The sequence below is a fragment of the Girardinichthys multiradiatus genome, chromosome 21, assembly GCF_021462225.1.
Source record: "Girardinichthys multiradiatus isolate DD_20200921_A chromosome 21, DD_fGirMul_XY1, whole genome shotgun sequence".
Taxonomy (NCBI): Eukaryota; Metazoa; Chordata; class Actinopteri; order Cyprinodontiformes; family Goodeidae; genus Girardinichthys; species Girardinichthys multiradiatus.
The window spans coordinates 9,714,724-9,739,687 of NC_061813.1; the positions used below are offsets into that span (position 1 = coordinate 9,714,724).

At 44.0% G+C, this 24,964-nt stretch overlaps 1 protein-coding gene across 6 annotated transcripts in view; it reads left to right on the forward strand.

Annotated features, from left to right (window-relative positions):
• mpp7a (MAGUK p55 scaffold protein 7a) overlaps positions 1-24,964 on the forward strand; it is a 125,482-nt gene that overhangs the window by 62,316 nt on the left and 38,202 nt on the right. For all 6 annotated transcript variants that reach the window (XM_047349581.1, XM_047349578.1, XM_047349582.1 and 3 more), the window contains 5 exons: positions 11,129-11,210; positions 11,663-11,748; positions 12,751-12,825; positions 13,578-13,774; positions 16,503-16,567. In XM_047349581.1, coding sequence (XP_047205537.1) covers positions 11,129-11,210; positions 11,663-11,748; positions 12,751-12,825; positions 13,578-13,774; positions 16,503-16,567 — 505 coding nt within the window. The remainder of the gene's footprint in view (positions 1-11,128; positions 11,211-11,662; positions 11,749-12,750; positions 12,826-13,577; positions 13,775-16,502; positions 16,568-24,964) is intronic.

Here is a 24,964-nt window from a genome sequence, read left to right on the forward strand (position 1 = left end):
CAGATCTGTCTTGGAGAGGCATGAAAGCCACCAGAACCAATCTGGGAGGCATAGCAGACACAAAAACGAGTTCCTGGCAGGCAAGGTAACATACACAAAAATCTATATAAGCAAGGTTTTGTCTTTGGCCTTACTGGTAAGGCTGAGCACGTGGCTAAGAAATTCCAGCAGAACTTAACAATCCCAGCAGCCAATGAGGAAAATGCAGCCAGCAGCCATGCCCTCCAGTGGAGATCCTCTATACACAAAAGACCTCTCACTACTCACAACCACGAGCACACAGCAGGATCATGACACAAAGCATGATTGTTATCCGCATATTGACAAGCCAGGCTCTGCTTTATTTAGTCATTCTACCAGATAAACCTTTCTCGCTACATGCAAAGAGGGGCTCTCTAACATTAGATTCTCCTTCAAGCATTCACCATTCACTCCAGAGAATAGGCTCTGTTGGAAGCAATTTCCACTCCAAACTGGAGCATGAACCAGACATATGGAATGAAGCCATCTGCCTCTCGCCCAATGAGCGCTGGAAAACACTAACAATTTTCTCTAATTTTTCTTCCTGTGCTTATTGTCGGGGCTCTATCATTGTAACCTGCGAGTCTTATTGTCCAAGACGGAACATCTGCCTCGTTTTATTTTCCCTGAACCCCTCAACTTCCTGGTTGTCTGTGGTGACAAATGCTGTCAATTCAAACTCTCCCAAATGCTAATTGGCTGTTTAGACACATTCAGAAATTGGCTTCTGTGATGACTGGGTTTGCTTTCGTGCCATAGCTTTTTTTTTTTCAGAACTATCCCAGTTTTGTCTCTATTTTTGTGCTGACTGACCTCAGTGTGCTACAGCAGAATCAACACTCAACTATACACACGTCCTCGTTGACCTGTCAGAGGTCCATCGGTTTGTTGTGTTCTGAGGACCCGTCCATCTTTGATCTGGACCGGACACGTCCTGGACAGGGTGGCCTGTATTTTCACTCTGTGGTTTTCTCTCTGACCACCATCTTGGCTCCGGGCCGGCGCTCCTCTCACCACACCCTGGAGGAAGGGGACTCACCTCAGCCATTTTTGGGTTCCTGCCTCTGCCTGTTGCATGTTCTCTGGAGCGAGCTGAGGGATGTGGCTTGGAGGAATTCTGGGTTTCTCTGTCTTGATGAGGGCACTTCCTGTTCCAGGTTTTCCAGAGCGTGATGATGGATCCTGTTTCCTGTGGTTTATACCAGCCACAGTCACCTTCATCCTCCAGCTGATGTTATTCCACGAAGGGATATGATGGATTTTGACTCAGTTATACTGAGAACCTCAGAAACACATTATGATGTGTGATCTTGTCTGCTCCTGAACATTCATAAAGGTGTTGATAGTAAAGTATTTATGTTATGTTGAACTAGTGGAACAGTTCTGGCTACAAGTTTCTTTGAGTATTTTTCTAGTATTTTCTTTGAGTCATTTTTTTATCCTTGAAGCAAATGTGAGACATTATGAAATTTTTACCAGGAAATCAGGTCATTATAAGATTGGTTAAAAACACATTTCATGCTTCAAGGTAGTCAACAACCACTGAATATGCAACTACCATTAATTCCTCAGCAATAAGAAAATGACCCTGCTGCCTACACCCTACTAGGACATAAGCCAGAGGCCAGACCATGTTTGTTCTTCTTTAATTTAGGTATATGCGGTATAGTAATGAATGTTTTATGCACAAAATGCATGGCCTAAAGCTGAAGCTATTGATATGCATTAACTTTTCACATGCAGACTGTAGTGAGGATTTCTTTAATTGAGAACTAAATGAAGACTGAATCATTTTTAAGCTTTCAGTAAAAGTGTCTCTGTCCTTCTGTTCAGATCAAACTGGTATGAATAACCTGAGAAGTTATACATAAAATATATAGAAAAACTGCTTGCTCATGTCATGGGATCAGCATCAGGATCTTATGCCATATTTAAAAACTATGTAAAAGTTGAAATCCTATAATAAACTACTCCTCCTCTTTGTGTAGTCTAAAGGTGAAGAGGCAGGATGCTCTGCTATTAGGAATAAAAAGATTCCTCTTAACACAGTGGTTCTGACGCCCAGCACTCAGGACCAGGTGTAAGAACCACTATGTTCTCTAACATAGTTGCATTACCTCCTTAGCATGCTATCAAGTTCTGCAGAATCCTGTTAATCAACCCTTCATTTAAGGCAGCAGGGAAACACTTTAAACGTGCAGAACAGTGAGTCCTGAGGACCATGGTTGACAAATGCTGCTCTTAACAGGACACAGATTTACAAAAAAATTTTATGCAGGAAATACATTTGAATCCTCACACACGATGTGTGCACTAAGGAGCCAAAGACTCCTACAGATAGGTTCCCCACAGCTGCTCTGGTTCACCATCACTATGATGTGAGAACATTAGAGGTCAACAAGCTGCTGTAGCCGACTCAGTTTCTGTCGTCTGGATCCACTGGAAGTTCTGGGACTCAGATGGAAAAAGCAGACTTGGAGCTGCTCTCTGCGTACGTCTTCCTTTTCTCCATGACTGTCTGCTGTTTCAATGCCACTCGGTCGGTGGCGGTTCCTGTTGCTTCATTCACTTCCTCTGCTCAGTTCATCTTTAGTGATCCTCCCACTCACACACCATCTTCCTCAATCTCCCACCATTTAATCTTTTCCTTTGACGTGGTTTTTGTATGTCCTTATTCTGCTCATTTTGTATTTCAGTGTACTGAGATGATGGTTGTACTAAAGGTTGCAGCCTAACTATTATGTGTCTATTTTTTTAACAAAATACCAGATTTTTTTGTGTGAAATGGACTCCGTTCATTTCTTTCTTCATCAGATCTTCTATCAGAGGTTGTTCAGCATCCTTAGCAGCCAGAAAACCTCTGCAGCCAGAAAACCTCTGCAGCCAGCAATATGACAGGATCAATGTCTGACTCTGTGCTTCTCCTTCCTCTCTTCTTTCTTTCTTCTTTCTGTTCTGTGTTTGTTGAACACATGATAGGTTTTCCATTATAGCTGAGAGTCACTGGGTCCAACTAAATGGAAACAGTAGACTGCAGACTCTGTGGCATCCAGCTGGTAATGCCAGCAGACCCATCGTCCTGCCTGGCATCAGCTAGCACCAATCAATCTATACAGCTTCAAGCCCCGGCCATCCAGCCAGCTCAGCCACTGGGTACCAGTGGATCAGCTGGACTTCTCATTACAGAACCACAAATATCACTGGAAGAACTTCAGAGCTGTAGCAGGGACTGCATATATGAATGTAGACGACATGTTCAACATTATTATTGTCTGAGCTCCAGCTGCAGGATTGATGTTTGTGGATTTTCTGTGTTTAATAATAAGTTTGTCTGGAAATCTGCACAAACACTTTGACTTGTGTAGTTTTAGTCATTATTTTCCTCACTTTCACCTAAATCTCATCCTCATTATTCTGGGCTCAGTGTGAGCTGATGTGGAAACAAAGGAAGGTTAACACAGGAAGTGGAGACCCAGTTTGTCTGCTGAACTTGGAGAGAAGCTCCTGATTGAGATGATTATCCAGGAAGAGACCTGATAGACGTCCATGTTTAGAATAAGTGACTTCTCTGTTTTCTGTTTCCATCTGAATGTTGAGAGAAAGGAATGACGCTGACTGGAAATAAATGAAGCAGCTAAAGAGATCAAAGCAGACAGCACACATGTTAGTGTTTTACAGACAGATCCATGTGCTTTAAAAGCAACATGTCTTCTACTTGATGGATTGGTCACGCTGTCTGTGGGGGTGGAGGTACCACAGAAGAAGATGGAGAGCGCTGCTGATGTTGACTGTCCCTTTAGAATTTCCCCTCTGCCTCAGTGGAGCTAATATCTCAGTTATTGTGTTTATGTGAAGTTCTTCTCTGTCTGTGGTCACATATGTTCCTGCTGAGGATCTGATCTATGCAGGTCTCTCCTCTGGCAGTCACACCTTCACCCTGCAGCCTGCCGAGCTGTGAGTCTGAAAACATTCACAACATCCAATGTCACTTCAGAGGTATTCCCAGATCCTGATCAGAAAGCCATCCTAAATAAATCATCTTCCTCTCATCATCTGTGATCCTTGACTAACATCTCAGTGCTCTTGCTCTTTTCCACCCTGTGTTCTGAGCACCAGGAAGCTCGGAGGCTGAATGGTGGCTTTGTTGCTCATCAGGCCGTCTGCTCCTCAGTGGCTCTGCTTCCAGCTCACTTTGGGAATGAGAAGTGATGTGAAAGTGGTGTTTTCTTTACTCAGGATAACCACAGGGAAACATGAAACAATGCCAGGCCAGAGATGGAGCTCTCTCTGTGACACAACTGTCTCTTTGTCTGACCTCATCCAGCTCTCACACATACATCCGATGAGAAAACATCTGGCTCTGTCCAGCTTCTAGCGAGGAGATGGCATTTCCACTCATCCTTCATGAATCACTGAGGTGTTCACACAGTGAGTCATGGCAGCTGCATGGAGACAGACAGACACGCTTGGTGAGATAGCCTCACATTTATACACAGATTCACACACCCAAACACACCCCCTCCTGTCTGAAGCACTGAGGTGGGCTGCTAAGTGTGTTGTCATAGGAACTGGGTAATGACTAGCGCTAACATTAAGGTTTAAGAGGCAGAGGAGGAAGACAAACGTAGGTACACCTTCCTGTCAGAGAGTCCTCTCCAATGCATTACCTGGCAGCTTCTTCTGGAATCGCTCCTGTTCCCCATAATTATCATAAGAAGTTTTCAGTTCACTTGTTAATTACGACTGGTAGGTCCAGACTGGGGTTAAGGAAATAAAAGAAACCAGAACCTGTCTTAATGCTGACAGGGAGACTGGGAATGAGAGAAGAAGAGTAGGGTAGTGAGAGAAGCTTTGATGGGTCACAATTCCAAATGATCCATTAAAGCAGGTGGGCCACCATGTGAGGGGTCACCCAACAGGAACCGCTCTGTTACATCACCCAGAAAATCATTAGACAGAGAACTTTACGTACCATTTTGGAGATATCCATTTGATCTCCTGCTGATGCTTTATGTTGCTGCATTTATCTTTAACAGTGGCTGAAACACTGAATGGGTTTTCTGATCCTGACCAAATACAGTGACAGAACATGATTTTACTCCCTCTGAATGATTCTGGAGCCGTGGCTTTCGAGGAAGTTTGTAGGAACTGGTAAATCTGCAGGGCTCAGTGTGAAACGGTCATACGTGTTCTGTGCAGGGAGGAGGCTTCATGCCCTCTCAGTGAGGTGAGAATAAATGAAACAGTCCAACAGCAGATATGATTGGAGGTCATTGTATTTTAAGGTCCAGGAGAACCGTTCCCATTTTGGATTGGGTTTTTCCTGGTTTGGAGATCTGCTGTGAAGGATACCAGCATGTGTTTCCTCTACATTTGTATTTGGACCTCTGAACATCAACACAGCAGTCAGCAGGAGTTTATTGTCGCTGTTCCACTTGTGCTGTTAAGTGACATCATGTCAAAACATGTCTGTCTCTCTGCCCCAGCTGCTCCTGAATGTTTTCCCTTGTCGTCTCAATTTAGAGGAGAAATACTTTTTGTCAAACGCTCTGGTGTTCACTTGGGTTCATGGCCGATGTTTAGAGCGGGTGGCTGTGAGTTTAAAATGGATCTCTGTTTGTTTTTCCTGGCAGGTGAGGAAGAGTAAAGTAGCTTTAGTTGTGTCCGTGGCTAAGCTGAAGAGATTCTAGTGTCCATCTGTTGCTCTGTGGTGCTCACTATACAGGCCACACAGAGCCGGCCCAGACGACTCACCACGCTTCTCATCAGCCAATCAGAGAGGGCACAGGTCAGCCAGCTTCCATTATGTCATCCAGAAATCCATCAGCCGGGGGGCGCTCTAACCACCTCAGAACTGCTTGGTTTTCCAGAACCACTTTGTGTGTCCAAGACAACCGTATGCAGAGAGTAACCCAACGTCCAGCGTGTCTAACTCCTCTTATCTGCTAAGGTTTCATGGCGCTACTGTCCACTGACAGCTTCCTGAACAGACTCAACTCAGTTTCAGTCCCTGTAATGAACACACTCTCATACATGAAGGCTTCCAGGTTTTAGTCCATATTCTCTGTTTTCATATCTGTGTGAGGTGTTAACCCTTTATCATCACATACGTGATACGTCTGAATGTGTGAGCTGCAGTGGGTGCTCTGGGAGAGGTGTTTGATGAATATGAACAAGCATCACTCCGTCTCCTTTCATCACAGAGCAAAGACTGACCCTGATGTGTTTGCTGCTGCATGAAGAGAAGCAACCTGAGAAACTGTCACATAAAGCTGGAGAAAGCTGCTGGATACTGAGTTTGTCTCTGATTTTCACAAACTGAGCACAGCTATGAGGCTTTGTTTCAGACTAATATGACCCCATCATGTTTCTGTTCTCTAACATTTACTGTTTGACAGAATCAACTCTAACACTTTATTTTATATTTATAAAGTTGCTCTCTTTCATTGTTGAGGTTGAGAGACCTGATGGTTAAGTGGCTCCCTGTCTCTAATTGCCAACATAGTGCAGTTTGTTCATCAGGCTCAGTGACTGTCCTGCATCAGTCATTCAGTCTGTTCAGGTTTCTCTTGGGCTGCTTGGCTTGACTTCAGCTAGGAGCTCATGGCTGCCCTCTGTTACAAACACACACTGACATGCTAGCATGCACACAAAAACACACCTACCCATGTTGTCACTCATGCATACAAGTGCTTGAACACACGTAGACGTTTCCATTCTGACCTCTCCTGATGTTTCCAAGTACCGGTATGGAAATGGTTTCCATGTGCCAGCAGGTGATGACGGCTCAGTGTGAGCCTCACCATCAGTCCATGTTTAGCTGCACCACCAAGACTGTTCTTGCTGCTTGAGTCTTTACCTGCTGCCCCCCACCACAGACCCAACACACACACACACACACACTGCAGGTTGGAGCCAGGATTGTTGATGTATTTGTTTAACATTCCTCGTTAGTGGTCACGCATGGCTGGATGCTGATGATAGCACCCAGAGGGTATCACAGCACAGGAAATGTGATGCTGAGTTCAGGAGCCTGGATTATTTTGCTGTTTTATTCCAGCTGCTTCAGACTGCTTCCAAGGCATCAGTCAGGCCTCCAGGAAGGACCAATAGACTCCTGGAGGAGTATGAACCAGTGTGATCACTGTTTTCTATTCATAGCCCTTAGCAATAACACAGTACCTTAGTGTGAACACTTAGCTTCAACATTGGGTGTGATCAATAGGGAGGTTTCTTTTTATTCATCAAGAAATAGGTGAGACCAGTTCTAGAAAATGTCAACAAACATTTAGAGTATAATAATTTATAATCTTTGTGTTAATCTTTTTTCCCTTTATCATTCTCAACTTGTCTTACTTTGACCTTTTCCTTTAATTTTCTTCCAGATTCTCTCACTTCCAGCCTCTTTGTTTACCTGTCCAACCCGATCCATTAACCCTGTGTCCTCACCTCCCTCCCAGTCAGCTCCTCAGTCCTCTGGTCCGTCTCTTCCCCTCCTGTTTGTCCCACTGGTGTTTCTCCTGAAATATTTTGGCCTCAGTCAGAGATTATTAGAGGGAGCTTGTGTGGCAACTGTGCTGTGTGACTATAAACTAGAGGGTGACATGGGAGAGGATTTTCACTCCTGTCCCATCCCACTCCTACAGAAACGTTTTTGTCCTATCCCAATCCCAGGCCTCCCATTACTCTGCTGTCCCATCCCACTCCTGGTAAAATGACTCCCACTCCCATCCTGCTCCCATTCAGAATGACTCCTGCTCCTGTACCGCTCCCATTTTATTTCTTCATTTAGTCTTTAGGCAACATATTCAATTTGATTTGACCTTCTATCCATTATTTTTTAGATGTCCTTGTGTTCAACAGGAACAGTTCATCTGTAGTAATATGGAGGCATTTATTGCTTTAATCCAAAAAACAAACCTTCACTAATGGGCACAACACATAAATAATACATGGCCTGTGGTCCCTATAGTTTTTATGTGGAGGTCCAGATGATAAGTCCCTGTTTCCAGCTCCTTTGGAGGTCGGTTACAGTGAAAAAAGAACACAGACCATGTCTGTCTTAGTCAAATAAACCCAAACATAACATATAAAGTTGCATTTGACTAATTTATTGAGCAATTGTTGCCTTAAACAGTGACATGACTTTTATGTCTTAAATTTCTTAAAAAAAACAAAACTGCACCAAGCAAGAGAACTGTCCTCAAGGACAAATCACATAAAGGCATTACTTTCACAATTCATACACTGTACCTGAGTTTAGGGAAAAGGATAAAGTGCCACTGCTGCACCCAGATGCTCAGCTGATTCTTTCCAGAGTTTTCCTTGCAAGGTGCCTCTTCAGACCACTGGTCCCCGACTCACTGGTGTATTTGACTAAGATTGAACACGTTTAACAAGTAGCATACAGGGAGGTAACACGTCACACTGGACTATCATGAAGTTCAGTAATATTTGTGACTTTCCTGCCAGTTCTGTGAGCTTAATAGATGGCTCGATATTTTTTACTTACTAATCAATTTTTACCACATTGGTTTCTCTGCTGGTGTTTGCTCCCTCCATTGCTGCTCTTCTTTGAATTCTGGTGGAAAGCAGAGGCCATAATGACTGTCAGCTTCTGGGCCATGTAGTTCTTTTGACTTGCATTATAGTGTAGGCTTATTAAAGGAAAACTACCAAATGACAGCACCTGTCCTATGATTTTTATTGTTGTTTTGTTTTTTGTGGTATTGGTTGGTTCCAGCTTCCATCTGCTCCTGTTAACGTTTTTATCCTCTACCATCCCAGTCACGATTATTGGTAAAGTTGACTCCCATCCTGCTGGAATCGAGTGATAATCCCGTGACCCGTGGGATTTCTGATAAAATGTCAGCCTGTAGTTTAAACTGAGGCTGGTGAGGACATAAAGAGAAGCTCTGCCCACTTTGATAAAACCTAAACACTCCTGCTGCTTGATTGGCTGTCCTTCACAGGTCTATAAAGTATAAGGACGCTGTGTGAGATCAGATTCCTAAAATATGAAGACTTTGTACTGTCTACATAACTATAGCTCTCTCATAGAGAGGAAATGATATGAAAAGGAACATGATGGAAAATGTCCACAGATATCCATGTTTGTTTTCCTACTAGTGTAAAATGAAACATAAAGCATGGTCATAATGTTTTCTCTGGAGATAAAATTGTCTTTGCTTTCTTGGACTTTGGTTTTTGGCTCACTTGGTTTCTAAATATGTTGCTCTATAATCACCATTGCCACTGTTTGTGAACAGGATCCTGGGTTCAACGTGTGATTTAAGCCATGTGTGTCAAAGCAGGATTTCTATCTACCACCATATGTGAACACGTTCCTTAGGTGGCCATAGATGTTGCTGTAGGGTGTCTGTGGAGCTGCTGCAGACAACCCAATGTCATTACTGACTGAGTTCAAGGCTGCTGCTTCTCTGCTGTGTAGTTAGCATTTAGCCTCCATCCACCAGCCTGCAGGAGCCTTCAGGGACACAATAAAAACATCCATCCATCTCCTGCAGACTCCTAATGTCACCCTGTTGTCTGACCCAGTCTGAATGTTTCTCTGTGAAACTCCAGTCCTACTGAGTTTCACAGTAAAAGGTCCCTCTCTGTCTGTGAGGGGCTGCTGCATCACAGAGAGCTGGTTTAAGTCACAGAGCAGAAGATTCATATGAGCCTGACTTCAGGTCAGATGGTGTCTTCTCCTCCTACTGACCTGCTGCACTCAGTTCTCGCCTACAGACACATCTCTGCATTCTTTAATTGGTCCAATTATTCAATTAGGTCAGCAAATATCTGCAGGTCCTCCTGCTGTCTTATCCTCATGTCTTCCCTTGTTTTCTTCTCTTCACACATCCCAAAGGCCTTGAGGAAATCCTTATCTGAGTGGAAAACCATCAGATCTGAATCTGTTGTGAAAATGACCAGGATGACACACTAATGGCATCGCTAACATAACACAAACCAGAAGCTCTTTAGGGTTTTTAAATCTGTCTAATGAGGATAGTTGACAGAATTACTGGGAATGTTGGAGTAAGGAGAGCAGGAAGGTAACAGACTGCAGCAGTGTGAAACATGCAGTGAGCTGCTGCTGCACCAGCAGAGGCAGCAGTAGGTGGGGATGGTTGGAGTAAAAAAGCTCCTCAGGTGAAAGAAGCTCCAAACCTGCTGGCTGTTTTTGTATTAGAAATAAAAACATTATTTGGAGATGATGGAAACAACAGATATGAAAGCTGGAAGGATGAGCTGCAGCCGTGACAAACTGTGTGCCGACCAGACGACACGTCTGTCTGGATGTGTTCATCAGGTCTGAGTGGAGATGACTCCACATGTGTGCCGTGTTATTCTGTCCTGAATCTGAGCCAGGCTGGGCCTCAGTGATGTTTTTAGGAACGCTACAATCACTGTGTTCATGTAAAAGAAAAGCTTTTGGATTTGGCTGACTTCGTTCTGGGGACTCCTCTGGAACCTCTGGAGATCATTGTCCAAAGAAGGATTCTTCATAAAATGAAGAACATTATGGAGAACCCTGAGCATCCTCTTCATGAGACTGTCCTACAACAGCAGTGTCTTCAGTCAGAGGCTTCTTCAGATCTGCTGTAAGACAGACCTCTACAGGAGATCCTTCCTGCCCACAGCCTCTACACGACATTTTGAAGAAACCTGCATAATATGATCTACAACAACATTTGATTTCCCTTTGGGTGTTTTTTTTTATTAAAACATTTTGAATTTGTAAGATGAAACAATAAACTCCTTTCTGAGTTTTTGTCAAAGCTATTTCTGCTTGTTTCAAATTTTTAAGTAAGTCTTTTTTTGTGGCCTTCTAGTACTTTCAGTTTTACAATTTTGGCCCACTTGGCAAAAAGATTGGACACCACTGCCTTGCACAGGTCCACATTGTTTTCTAGAAAATCATTAAACTATTTAATAATAAGCATCTTGTTAGCAAATTAAAATCTTTCGAAATCCACAGAATTCAGTCTCTTGTTTTTAAACTATTTTACATAAAAATAATTCAAAGGTACTGAGCTAACCAGAACATAAAAACAAGTTTATAATAACTGATATTTGATCCCTCTCACTGATTCCTCTGCAGGGAGCAACAATAAGACGTGATGATGGTACCGGAGCCATCATTGTGGCTCGGATCATGAAAGGAGGAGCAGCAGACAGAAGCGGTCCGTTCCAGCTCGTACTTCTTTTCCTTTTTGTTTTTGACACGTGTTTGTCTGTCAGCAGTTTGGAGGTGTGAAACCTCTGGATGTTGTCAGGAATGATCTTTGATCCATAAATTAAACCAGTCCACTCTTTGAAAGTGAAAACAGATACCAACACTCTGCTGTTTGTCCACATGTTTTACATTTGTATGTGTATTCACTGTGTCCAGTCTGTGTGTCAGCTCTGCCAGAGTCCAGCCAAAGGCAAATTTCCACATATGTCCACAATAACATGATGATTCCTTTCCGATCCCACTGATCACGTCACTGTAAACATTAATCTGGTGTTCTGTACACAACCTCAGGCTCTGGACACGCTGCACTTTCACACAGTAGCTCATTTGTGTTAGAAGATTAGAATAATAGACATCAGAGTGATTATAGAGACGTAATCTTGATGTTTTATATGTCAGGACTAATTCAAGCTGGAGATGAACTCAAGGAGGTTAACGGGATCCCTGTGGATGACAAGAAACCAGAGGAAATCATTCGTATCCTGGTATGGCTGGTATCTTTTTATATATGTCTGCTTTTATAACACACTCACACAATGAGTTAGTTTTTACAAGACTTATATTCAGCAGGTATAGTTTATTCCTAATAAATCCATAAACATTTTATGACCTGACCTATCGTTAATAGGATTCTCCAATTGTTAACATTTAGATAAAAGAAATGAAAGCAAAAAGTCTTCTCAGTCAAACTTATGTGAAATTGTGAGTTGTAGCCACTTCAAAAGCAGTAACAGTCCCCCTGGAGTACCATGTTTGCAGAGGACATTGTGAGCTGTAGTGAAAGTCAGTTGAGGAGAACCTGGAGAGGTGGAAGTATGCTATGAAGGGAACAGATTAAAGGTCTGCAGAGGGAAGTCAGGATAAATATTTGTGAATAAGTGGGAGATACTTCAAACAGTGGACAAGAAGTACTGAAGAATGATCCAAAGCAGCAGGCAGCACACAAAAGAGGGAAATAAAGAGAGTGCATGTAGGGTTGAGTGAACAGAGAAAACTGTCAGCTGTGATTTACATTAGAAGAATAAGTGTAAGAGGGAGAGAGAAGGTTTACAAGTTATATTGAGAACTGCTATGATACTTAGAGATGTTGACTAGCAAAAGGACAGAGTTATGCATTAAACTACATGAGATGGACAGACCCTGTTAAGTGGTTTAGAGACAAAATTTTAAATACAAGATTGAGATGGTTCAGACATGTATGAGGGGAGGGATAGTGGGTACTTGGACAAAGGATGATGAAGATGGAGGTGCAAGCGAGGATGATGGAAATTATCCACTGTGGCTACACCTGAAGTAAGCCACCTATAATAGATGGCACTGAGCATTCTGTTAATGATTATGTGAACAGTTCAATTCAGAAATACTTTATTGATCCCAAAGGGAAATTAAATAAACAAAGCTAGCTTAATGTGTTGCTTGGTGTTTTGGTAGGTGACTACTGGTTACATCACCTTCCTACGCTGTTTTTATTTTTTTCCACTTTCTAGGCCCAGTCACAGGGAGCCATCACTTTTAAAGTTGTCCCTGGTGTGAAGGAAGATGCACCTGTCAGAGAACCAAAGGTAATTTATCATCTCCAAGATGTTTCAGTCTGTTTGCATCATTCTTTTTTACCAGTCAAGCTGAGGAAGCACTAGTTCCTTAAATGTGTTTAAACCCAAAGGTATTACCCTATTTTGGGGGATGGCTTCCCCTGTGGAGGTGCTGGGGATTTGTGAAGGGTCCCTACCTACAGGCTTGGGGTGCAGCTGATTGTCCAAAGTCCTCAGGGGGTTTGTCAAGCTAGCTCCGGGCCCCGGGGATTGGTCCTGGCTTAGGCAGGGGTCATTTCTTCCTGATCCTCCTTGAGCTGTTTCACACACGCACAGGACCCTCCTTCCAGTCATCTGAAGCCTGGCTGCCATGCTGGGATTGTTTCTACCCATTGGCTGGGAGGCTCTCGAGGGGCTTTCCTGTCTCTATGCCAGGTAGTATTGCTGCAGGGTACTTGTACTGGACCCTGGCTCCAGGCTTGGTCTGCGTTGATGCTGGTGAATGAGGTGCCGGCTGGATGGCTTGGTGCCCAGTATGCCACCCACTCTGTATTTCAGCTGAACGTCATGCTGTTTGGCTTTTGCCCTTCTTGATATTCTATCAACTACACAGCTCCAGATGACTAACACCCAACCCTTCAGCACAACCTCCCCACCCCCCATGTTCCATGCCTGTCTACTCTATATAATAGAATTAATACAATTAGTATTAGTTAACTTCTGCTAAACCATTGATTTTTTTCTGTTGGTCTCTTTCTTCCGTCTGTTGTTGGTGTGTTCAGGTATTTCTGAGAGCGCTCTTTGACTATGATCACAGTAAAGACAATACCATCCCATGTAAAGAGGCTGGTCTAAGCTTCAAGAAGGGCTCTGTCCTCCAAATAATGAGCCAAGAAGATGCAACATGGTGGCAGGCAAAGCATGAGGGGGATGGTAATCCTCGTGCTGGTCTGATTCCATCCAAACAGTTTCAGGAAAGGTAAGAAACAACCTCCAGCTAGAACTACCTGATATTTCTGCCTCCTTTTCTTCATTTTGCTTGCTTTGAACTGCCAACATAATCTGGACTTTCAGACAATGCCAGGCCCATGATACAGTGGCTTGTATTATAAAAGTATTCATGCCCCTTGAACATTTCTACATACAACCATAAACATAAATATATTTTTTATGCGAAAGACCAACACAAAGTGGTATACACTTGTGAAATGGAACGAAAATTATACATCATTTAAAACTTTTTTTACAAATAAAAAACTGAAAAATGCAGTGTGGAAAAGTATTCAGCCCCCTTTACACAGCAAACATGTGGAGGAAGGTGCTTTGGTCAGACGAGACCTAAATTTACCTTTTCCGCCAAATGCTATGTGTGGCGGAGAACTAACACTGCACATCACTCTGAACAAATCATCCCCACTGTCACATGTGGTGGCAGCATCATGCTCTGAGGGTGCTTTTCTTCAGCAGGGTCAGAGCTGATGGGAAGATGGATGGAGCCAAATACAGGGCAATCTTGGAAGAAAACCTGTTGGAGTCTGCATAAGACTTAAGGCTGGGGTGGAGGTTCACCTTCCAGCAGGCAACAACCCTAAACATAAAGCCAGGGCTACAATGGCATGGTTTAAACAAAACATATTCATGTGTTAGAATGGCCCAGTCAAAGTCTAGACCTAAATCCAATTGAAAGTCTGCGGCAAGATCTGAAAACTGTTGTTCACAAATACAAGTCCTTCTCAAAATATTAGCATATTGTGATAAAGTTCATTATTTTCCATAATGTAATGATGAAAATTTAACATTCATATATTTTAGATTCATTGCACACTAACTGAAATATTTCAGGTCTTTTATTGTCTTAATATGGATGATTTTGGCATACAGCTCATGAAAACCCAAAATTCCTATCTCACAAAATTAGCATATTTCATCCGACCAATAAAAGAAAAGTGTTTTTAATACAAAAAACGTCAACCTTCAAATAATCATGTACAGTTATGCACTCAATACTTGGTCAGGAATCCTTTTGCAGAAATGACTGCTTCAATGCGGCGTGGCATGGAGGCAATCAGCCTGTGGCACTGCTGAGGTCTTATGGAGGCCCAGGATGCTTCGATAGCGGCCTTTAGCTCATCCAGAGTGTTGGGTCTTGAGTCTCTCAACGTTCTCTTCACAATATCCCACAGATTCTTTATGGGGTTCAGGTCAGGAGAGTTGGCAGGCCAATTGAGCACAGTGATACCATGGTCAGTAAACCATTTACCAGTGGTTTTGGCACTGTGAGCAGGTGCCAGGTCGTGCTGAAAAATGAAATCTTCATCTCCATAAAGCTTTTCAGCAGATGGAAGCATGAAGTGCTCCAAAATCTCCTGATAGCTAGCTGCATTGACCCTGCCCTTGATAAAACACAGTGGACCAACACCAGCAGTTGACACGGCACCCCAGACCATCACTGACTGTGGGTACTTGACACTGGACTTCTGGCATTTTGGCATTTCCTTCTCCCCAGTCTTCCTCCAGACTCTGGCACCTTGATTTCCGAATGACATGCAGAATTTGCTTTCATCCGAAAAACGTACTTTGGACCACTGAGCAACAGTCCAGTGCTGCTTCTCTGTAGCCCAGGTCAGGCTCTTCTGCCGCTGTTTCTGGTTCAAAAGTGGCTTGACCTGGGGAATGCGGCACCTGTAGCCCATTTCCTGCACACGCCTGTGCACGGTGGCTCTGGATGTTTCTACTCCAGACTCAGTCCACTGCTTCTGCAGGTCCCCCAAGGTCTGGAATTGGCCCTTCTCCACAATCTTCCTCAGGGTCCGGTTACCTCTTCTCGTTGTGCAGCGTTTTCTGCCACACGTTTTCCTTCCCACAGACTTCCCACTGAGGTGCCTTGATACAGCACTCTGGGAACAGCCTATTCGTTCAGAAATTTCTTTCTGTGTCTTACCCTCTTGCTTGAGGGTGTCAATAGTGGCCTTCTGGACAGCATTCAGGTCGGCAGTCTTACCCATGATTGGGGTTTTGAGTGATGAACCAGGCTGGGAGTTTTAAAGGCCTCAGGAATCTTTTGCAGGTGTTTAGAGTTAACTCGTTGATTCAGATGATTAGGTTCATAGCTCGTTTAGAGACCCTTTTAATGATATGCTAATTTTGTGAGATAGGAATTTTGGGTTTTCATGAGCTGTATGCCAAAATCATCCGTATTAAGACAATAAAAGACCTGAAATATTTCAGTTAGTGTGCAATGAATCTAAAATATATGAATGTTACATTTTTATCATGACATTATTGAAAATAATGAACTTTATCACAATATGCTAATATTTTGAGAAGGACCTGTACTCTCCATCTAATCTGACTGAGCTTGAGCTGTTTTGCAAAGAAGAATGGGCAAACATTTCAGTCACTAGATGTGCAAGGCTGGTAGAGATTTATCCTAAAAGACTTGAACGTGTAATTGGAGGCAAAGGAGGTTTCAAGTATTGACTCAGGGGGCTAAATACTTTTGCACAATGCCCTTTTCAGTTTTTTATTAGTAAAAAAAAAAAAGAAATGTATAATTTCTGTTCCACTTCTCAATTGTATAAATAAAATATATTTAGTTTATGGTTATAATGTGACAATATGTCTTTTACAAGTCACTGTAAGTAATTACAGTAATTATAGTGATGGTACTGATCCATTTGCTCCTTTATTCCTGTTTTCTTTTCCAGGAGATTCGCCCTATGGCAGCCTGCGGGGTCTCTACCGCTACAGCGGACCCTAAGCAGGAGACCATGTGAGTATTTTTTTACTTGCTGATGGTCCAATTTGACAAGGGGTGGGTCAATGTGAAGGAAAAGGTCTGAAACATGTATTTCTTAAATTGCTGAGTTTCCCCTCATCATGCTGTGTAACCATAGCAATTGTATAGCTGTGTTACTTCATGCTTTTCATCAGAGGAAGTCCTCTGTCTAGACTTTCCAGGGTTATTATTTTCCGGTCTGCTCCATGTTAAGCTTTATGGGTCTTGTCCCAGACTTTCTCTCCTCTGTTCCCCTCTGTCTCTCCATGTGTTTATGTGGTTTAAGTCATTTGGGAACTTTAATTGAAGAGAATGAAGTTTTTCTTATTGGAACACCTCCATGAGCTTGAGATCTTAACCATCTCAGACAGCACATAAGGGTGTTCAATATGCAGATCACTAAACTTTAACCTTTCCCTGGCCAGTCTATACAGCCTGAGAGCCCGGCTGCTAAAATGGACCTCATCAGCCTTAAATGTTACATACATCAGGAACTGAAAGAATTTGGGCTGAATTAGCCTCATCAACCAAAGATTGCTGGTTTGCTTCATAATCATGACAGATGCAAACCCTTTTGCAGAAACACTGCAGCAGAACCTCATACATATGCTTTGTTCATTATTCCTGCCTGTACCAACCTGCAGCCATGAAGGAAGAGGCTGTGCTGCTAGTTTATATATTATGGAGCTTCAGTAGAACTTGTGCTGCAGCCCTCATAGATTTTAGTCTGCTGATGATCACTCAGCATAATTGTTGCAGAGGAAAGGTCTTTATCTAAAACAAGTTGGTGCTTCTTTCTCCAGCTTGGTGAAATAAAGTTTTGTCATTTGCAGCTTTAGAAATTTCACCTGACATCATCTGTCTTTATCAGCAACTCATGACCCACTGAATATCTGCTGTAACACGTCCATTATAAGCCAGTTTAAAAACATGTCTATCTTAGCCCTCCATACACATCATTCCTCTCCTTCCTCATCTGATCCCTCACTCTGCTTCTTGCTGCCAATTCTAACTACATATTGAGGCCACATCAGAGCAGAAGTTCTCCTCAGTGATGTAGAGCTGGTCTCATTCCTTCCATTCAGCCTTTTCCAAACATACAAACCTTCAGCTGAACACACTCCACTTGGAACTGGCTCCAAAGGTCCGTTCTGGTCTCAGAGTGATCCCAGTGAACCAGAAGCCAGTTCTTACTGGAAACATATTTCCCTGCAGATTACTACCTTCAGACAGACATGTCCATCTGAAGACTTGTTTCCCTCTCTATGTGAGTCCTTACTGTAACGTGACGTTTTCAATAAGTAGCTCAGAAATAACCCTCAGAGCTCCACTGACCACCTCTAAACTTAGCGTTAGCCTCTTCTACCTCTGCTTCAAGCCTGCCACTGAATAACGGATGTTTTCATTTCCTGCTTATGTTCAACCACACACTGACATCCATGCTGCTGGATGGCCAAAAACAGCCCACTGAAAGGTTTCAGACAGCGTTGCTCTGCTGATCCCTCACTACTTCATTTTAATGGCCCAGTTCCTCTCAGGTTCCTCTCCAACATACTGAGGCTTTAGTTGTGCTGCAGCAGTGGCAGGAAGTCCCCTGACATGTCCCACTGTGGTCATAATGAATGAGCAGGAAGTGATAACACACAGTTATTATTTTTAAAACAAATCTTGAGTGTTGAACGAGGAGCTGAAAACTAAAACTGAGGGCTGTAAAAGAAAGTAAAGACTGACAAGAGAAACTGCAGAATGGATCTACAGAGCAGTAGATGGTGAGAGGAGCCATCAAAGCACCACAGTCAGTAGCAGATGTGGGCCTGGCTCTACAGAGAGATGGAAGGAGATGAAGCTTGGCTCAGGGCCCGTTCAGGCCGTCCCTACGTGGCCCTGGGGCCATAAACTACAAGCTAATTGTAGGAAACCTTGGAGAGCTCATAGTTACTGAACGGAGGACAGAGGTGGTGATTGAAGAGGGGGTCTTTTCCTCCTTATCTCCAGACCAGGAGGTCCGTCAGCTGGAACAATATTGGTGTTGGCAAGGGCTGCAGTAAACAATCAATGCCAGCTTACAAAGCCTACATCTTGATCAAGTTGAGCTTTTCTCACTACAGTCGAGCAAACATCCATGTCTATCAGCGAAGGCTGTATATCATCTGTTTTAGATTTATGTAAATTGGATGGGTTTGTTATTTTATAACATGTCTGATTGTTCCTCTGTGCTGATGTGTCTTCAGACCTGATTGATCTTCTAACAAGCAGCACATCCTCTTACCTCTGTGTTCCATCTGTTTAAATGCTGCCCTCATCTCCTCCATCTGTCATCCTCTTTGGTGAATCAGCAGCATGCAGGGAACATGTGATTAACCCTTCATCATGGGGGGAAGAGGGGCCATACAACATCCAGTAAGGCTGCTTAGCTGACTGGTTTTATACTGGCTGACTGCACACAGAGAGTATCTGCTGCAGTCTGTGCAGCTGAGGCTCTCTGCTCTCCATAAATGATGAGCTTAGCTGCCACCATCACTGTAGGTCTCACCAGCTGCATAAACTCACTTCAGATCCCAGCTTCAACTTGGTGTCTTTGCTCTCCAAATGTTTCCTTAGACCTCAGGACAAATGGCTCTCTGAACTGGCCAGGCTGGCTTTCAGGATCTAAGTACAGGTCCTTCTCAAAATATTAGCATATTGTGATAAAGTTCATTATTTTCCATAATGTAATGATGAAAATGTAACATTCATATATTTTAGATTCATTGCACACTAACTGAAATATTTCAGGTCTTTTATTGTCTTAATACGGATGATTTTGGCATACAGCTCATGAAAACCCAAAATTCCTATCTCAAAAAATTAGCATATCATTGAAAGGGTCTCTAAACGAGCTATGAACCTAATCATCTGAATCAACGAGTTAACTCTAAACACCTGCAAAAGATTCCTGAGGCCTTTAAAACTCCCAGCCTGGTTCATCACTCAAAACCCCAATCATGGGTAAGACTGCCGACCTGACTGCTGTCCAGAAGGCCACTATTGACACCCTCAAGCAAGAGGGTAAGACACAGAAAGAAATTTCTGAACGAATAGGCTGTTCCCAGAGTGCTGTATCAAGGCACCTCAGTGGGAAGTCTGTGGGAAGGAAAAAGTGTGGCAGAAAACGCTGCACAACGAGAAGAGGTGACCGGACCCTGAGGAAGATTGTGGAGAAGGACCGATTACAGACCTCGGGGGACCTGCGGAAGCAGTGGACTGAGTCTGGAGTAGAAACATCCAGAGCCACCGTGCACAGGCGGGTGCAGGAAATGGGCTACAGGTGCCGCATTCCCCAGGTCAAGCCACTTTTGAACCAGAAACAGCGGCAGAAGCGCCTGACCTGGGCTACAGAGAAGCAGCACTGGACTGTTGCTCAGTGGTCCAAAGTAAATTTTTCGGATGAAAGCAAATTCTGCATGTCATTCGGAAATCAAGGTGCCAGAGTCTGGAGGAAGACTGGGGAGAAGGAAATGCCAAAATGCCAGAAGTCCAGTGTCAAGTACCCACAGTCAGTGATGGTCTGGGGTGCCGTGTCAGCTGCTGGTGTTGGTCCACTGTGTTTTATCAAGGGCAGGGTCAATGCAGATAGCTATCAGGAGATTTTGGAGCACTTCATGCTTCCATCTGCTGAAAAGCTTTATGGAGATGAAGATTTCATTTTTCAGCACGACCTGGCACCTGCTCACAGTGCCAAAACCACTGGTAAATGGTTTACTGACCATGGTATCACTGTGCTCAATTGGCCTGCCAACTCTCAGAATCAGAATCAGAAAAGCTTTATTGCCAAGTACGTTTTTGGACATACAAGGAATTTGTTTTGGCGTAGTCGGTGCAATACAGTGCAAATTAAACAGTATAAACATATCTACAATATAATATAAATATATGTGGACAGTTTTAAGTGAGTGAGAGTAAATATAGAGCAGTATAGGATGCCAGAGCAGTACAACAGTGCAGGTGATCATTGTGCAAGTAAAGCAGTGCAAGTAAAGCAGGAGTCCATGCTGAGCGTTACTGTAACGCATAGAGTTACAGGTTACAAGTGTCCTGTCAGCAAAAAAAAAAAGGGGGGGGGGGGGGGGAGTGTCAGGGTGGTTTCCGGGCTTTGTTAACCAGGCTGGTGGCAGATGGGAAAAAACTGTTCTTGTGGCGTGAGGTTTTGGTCCGGATGGACCGCAGCCTCCTGCCAGAGGGGAGAGTCTCAAAGAGTCTGTGACCGGGGTGGGAGGGATCAGCCAGAATCTTCCCTGCCCGCTTCAGGGTCCTGGAGGTGTACAGTTCCTGGAGCGACAGTAGACTGCAGCCAATCACCTTCTCAGCAGACCGAATGACACGCTGCAGCCTGCCCTTATCCTTGGCTGTAGCAGAGGCGTACCAGATGGTGATGGAGGAGGTGAGGATGGACTCAATGATGGCTGTGTAGAAGTGCACCATCATAGTCTTTGGCAGGTTGAATTTCTTCAGCTGCCGCAGGAAGAACATCCTCTGCTGGGCTTTCTTGATGAGGGAACTGATGTTTGGCTCCCACTTGAGATCCTGGGAGATGATGGTTCCCAGGAAGCGGAAAGATTCCACAGTGTCAATTGTGGAGTCACAGAGGGTGATGGGGGCAGGTGGGGTTCTGCCTGAAGTCCACAATCATCTCCACTGTCTTTAGAGCGTTGAGCTCAAGGTTGTTCTGGCTGCACCAGTCCAACAGATGGTCCACCTCCCATCTGTACGCGGACTCGTCACCATCAGAGATGAGTCCAATCAGGGTGGTGTCGTCCGCAAACTTCAGAAGCTTGACAGACTGGTGACTGGAGGTGCAGCTGTTGGTGTACAGGGAGAAGAGCAGAGGAGAGAGAACACAGCCTTGGGGGAAACCGGTGCTGATGGTCAGGGAGTCAGAGACGTGCTTCCCCAGCCTCACGCGCTGCTTCCTGTCAGACAGGAAGTCAGTGATCCACCTGCAGGTGGAGTCGGGCACACTCAGCTGGGAGAGCTTCTCCTGTAGCAGAACTGGGACGATGGTGTTGAAGGCAGAGCTGAAATCCACAAACAGGATCCTGGCATAGGTTCCTGTGGAGTCCAGGTGCCGGAGGATGAAGTGAAGGGCTAGGTTGACTGCATCATCTACAGACCTGTTGGCTCTGTAGGCAAACTGCAGGGGGTCCAGGAGGAGGTCGGTGATGTCTTTTAGGTGTGAGAGCACCTAGGCGCTCAAAGGACTTCATCACCACAGAGGTCAGGGCGACGGGTCTGAAGTCATTAAGCCCTGTGGTCCTTGGCTTCTTGGGAACAGGGACGATGGTGGAGGACTTGAAGCAGGCTGGCACATGACATGTCTCCAGTGAGGTGTTAAAAATGTCTGTGAAGACTGGAGACAGCTGATCAGCGCAGTGCTTCAGGCTGGCTGGTGAGACAGAATCCGGACCAGCAGCTTTCCGGGGGTTCTGTCTCCTGAAGAGTTTGTTGACGTCCCTCTCCTGGATGGAAAGAGCCGTCCTTGGCGTGGGTAGGGGGCTGGTGGGGGGGAACTTCAGGGTGGGGGTTGGAGGTGCCAAGGCCCCTCTTGAGGTTGGGGAGGTGGGGGTGGTGGATTGTGGCTGCAGCTGTTGGGGGGCGTCGTGGGGGATGGTTGCAGGACTGTCCCTTTGTCTTTCAAAGCGGCAGTAGAACTCGTTCAGGTCGTTGGCGAGGCGTCGGTCGTTGATGGAGTGGGGGGCTTTTGGCTTGTAGTTGGTGATTTGCTTGAGCCCTTTCCAGACAGACGCAGAGTCGTTGGCTGAGAACTGGTTTTGGAGCTTCTCAGAGTACAGTCGTTTGGCCTCTTTCACTGCCTTGCCAAACTTGTACTTTGCCTCTCTGTATATGTCTTTGTCCCCACTCCTGAAGGCCTCTTCCTTATCCAGTCTTAACCTTCTGAGTTTAGCTGTGAACCAGGGTTTGTCGTTGTTGTAACTCACCCTGTTGCATGATGGTACACAGCTGTCCTCACAGAAGCTGATGTAGGAAGTCACAGCCTATGTGTACTCGTCCAGACTGTTGGTAGTAGTCCTGAACACATCCCAGTCTGTACAGCCTAAACACGCCTGGAGATTCTCCACAGCCTCACTGCTCCACTTCCTTGTCGTCCTCACAACAGGTTTGCAGAGCTTTAGTTTCTGCCTGTATGCAGGAATCAGATGGACCATGATGTGGTCGGATTGGCCCAGTGCAGCACGTGGGACGGCGTGATAAGCGTCTCTGATGGTGGTGTAACAGTGATCCAGAATGTTGTCTTCTCATTGTTTCATTAGACTAGGAATGCTCATGGACCCTCATCTTTGGGAACCAACAGCAGTGACCTGAGGGGAGCCTCATGCTGTGGTGGATGGTGTTATGGATGTTTTTATTTAATATTATTTGGCTGAAAGGGACTGAGTGAAGGAGAGGAAACATCTATAAAAGCCTCCAAATGTTCACAGCTGATAAGACCAGAAGCCACAAGATCCTGCCCCAGCTACCATTTAGAAACCATCTTTAACCTGCTGTTTGATGGACCTCAGGAACATCTGGAGGAAATGCAATGGCTACTTTAAATTCTGATGAAACATTTCCCTCTAAGGTCCATCTGTCTTGTTATGTAATGTTTTACTTTTATTTTAATCTCAGCTTTATAGTACCTCATTGTTTATTGACTCAGTGCATAAATGTTATCTTGCTTTTTGGGGCTCCTGAACCTGAATGTTTTTCATTCTTGTGAGACTATAGTGGAAACTCCACAGGCATGTTCCACAGATTGTGTCACACTAGGTAATGACTTAGAGACATATTGTATAAAAATAGATCCATTAGATGTAGATTTGAATGTATTTGTTGTTTTTTTTTGGATAATGTTATTGTGGCATACATTTAGATTATCTGTTGTAGCCATATTATCAGTAACCTTAGTGTAATTAGGTGACAGACTACCTAGACTTATATCAAATGTATTAAAGGAATATTTTTTAGTTTAAACGAGGTTCAGTGAAGCTTTCAGTAATAGTCACCATAGCCCTAGTTGGCATATATCCTATTGCAATGAGTTTTCAAAAGGAGTGAAGGAATCTTTAGAGTGCTGAAAGGCTAACAGCTTGTCCTACGGGGGAACCGTCATAGCTAACTTTAGGGATTTTAAAACAACTTCGACTGAAATTTCCTCTCAACCACTATCCACTATTACATGACAAGGTGTTTATATCCATACAAAGCTATGCTAGCAGGTGGTGGCAGTCTACAGTAGTTCAGATAAAAAATCACTGACATACTGTAAGAGTGTTGACAGTTAATATCTGTCTATACAGGATTGGATCCCACAGCTACGAACATGTTCAGGGTCAGTTGTTTGAAATTGCTAAAGTCAGTTTTGAAATGAGGTCCAGCTGGCAGCCTTCTTCTGCCCTGAGGATTTCTTCACTGTAATATGATAACTTTCTACTCCAGGTATGGAAACTAATAGTGATCATTTTCCAGAAGCTAACTTAAACAATCCAAACTAACCCTCTGAGACCCCCTCACACTAATTATAAACCCGCTGCACTGTTCATGACCAAGATGAGTTATTTGAACGTTGCTGGATCACAGCTATTTGGAGAGCCACCTTTATTCCTCTGCAGTTTCATAGTATTTGCTAAAAAGGATATTCTTCTATTTTCCGTGTCACCAGGGTGCTCACCTGCACCCTTACCAGGAGCTATGTGTCACCAGATGCAACCACCATGAGCAACACATCCTTACTAGCTTGTATTTACGACTTTGTCACATTTAGGTATTTTTCCTAAAATTTATGGGAGGTTTCTAGGCCTTTAACATCAGCTTTAGTGGTAACAACATTTTCATCATTTATCAGCATTGCGGGAGGATGCAAGTAAAGGGTGTTCCTGTGCAGAAGCTTTACCACATCCATTCTTCTTCCTTCCTCATCCAGCAGCCTTACTTAATGACAACAAGTGTTTCTTGTTTTATGCTCCAAAGGCAAATTAAGGACAGCTGAGCATTACAGTTTTTATTAGACCATAGAGAGTGTGGATTGGCAACCCCCCGGTTGTACCACACATACCAGTGAGACAGGATATATTTAGCAGTTGTGCTACCAAGAGCATTGCAATAATTTACTCTGAGGGCTGGCACTCTGTGTGAGGGGGATGGATTCATAGTCTAAGGAAGAGACAAGTGTTGCCAGTCTGGTTTCAAATTATCAGCACCTAAGCCATGGGAGTTGGCCGGTCTGCCACCACACCCCTCCAATAAAACTGTAGGCTCCCCATAGGAAGCCTACAGTTTTATTGAAAAACACCAGCCGCCACAGAATGTTTCTTTCCCCAGATGTGCACAGTGCACAGATCTATTCCATGTAGATTT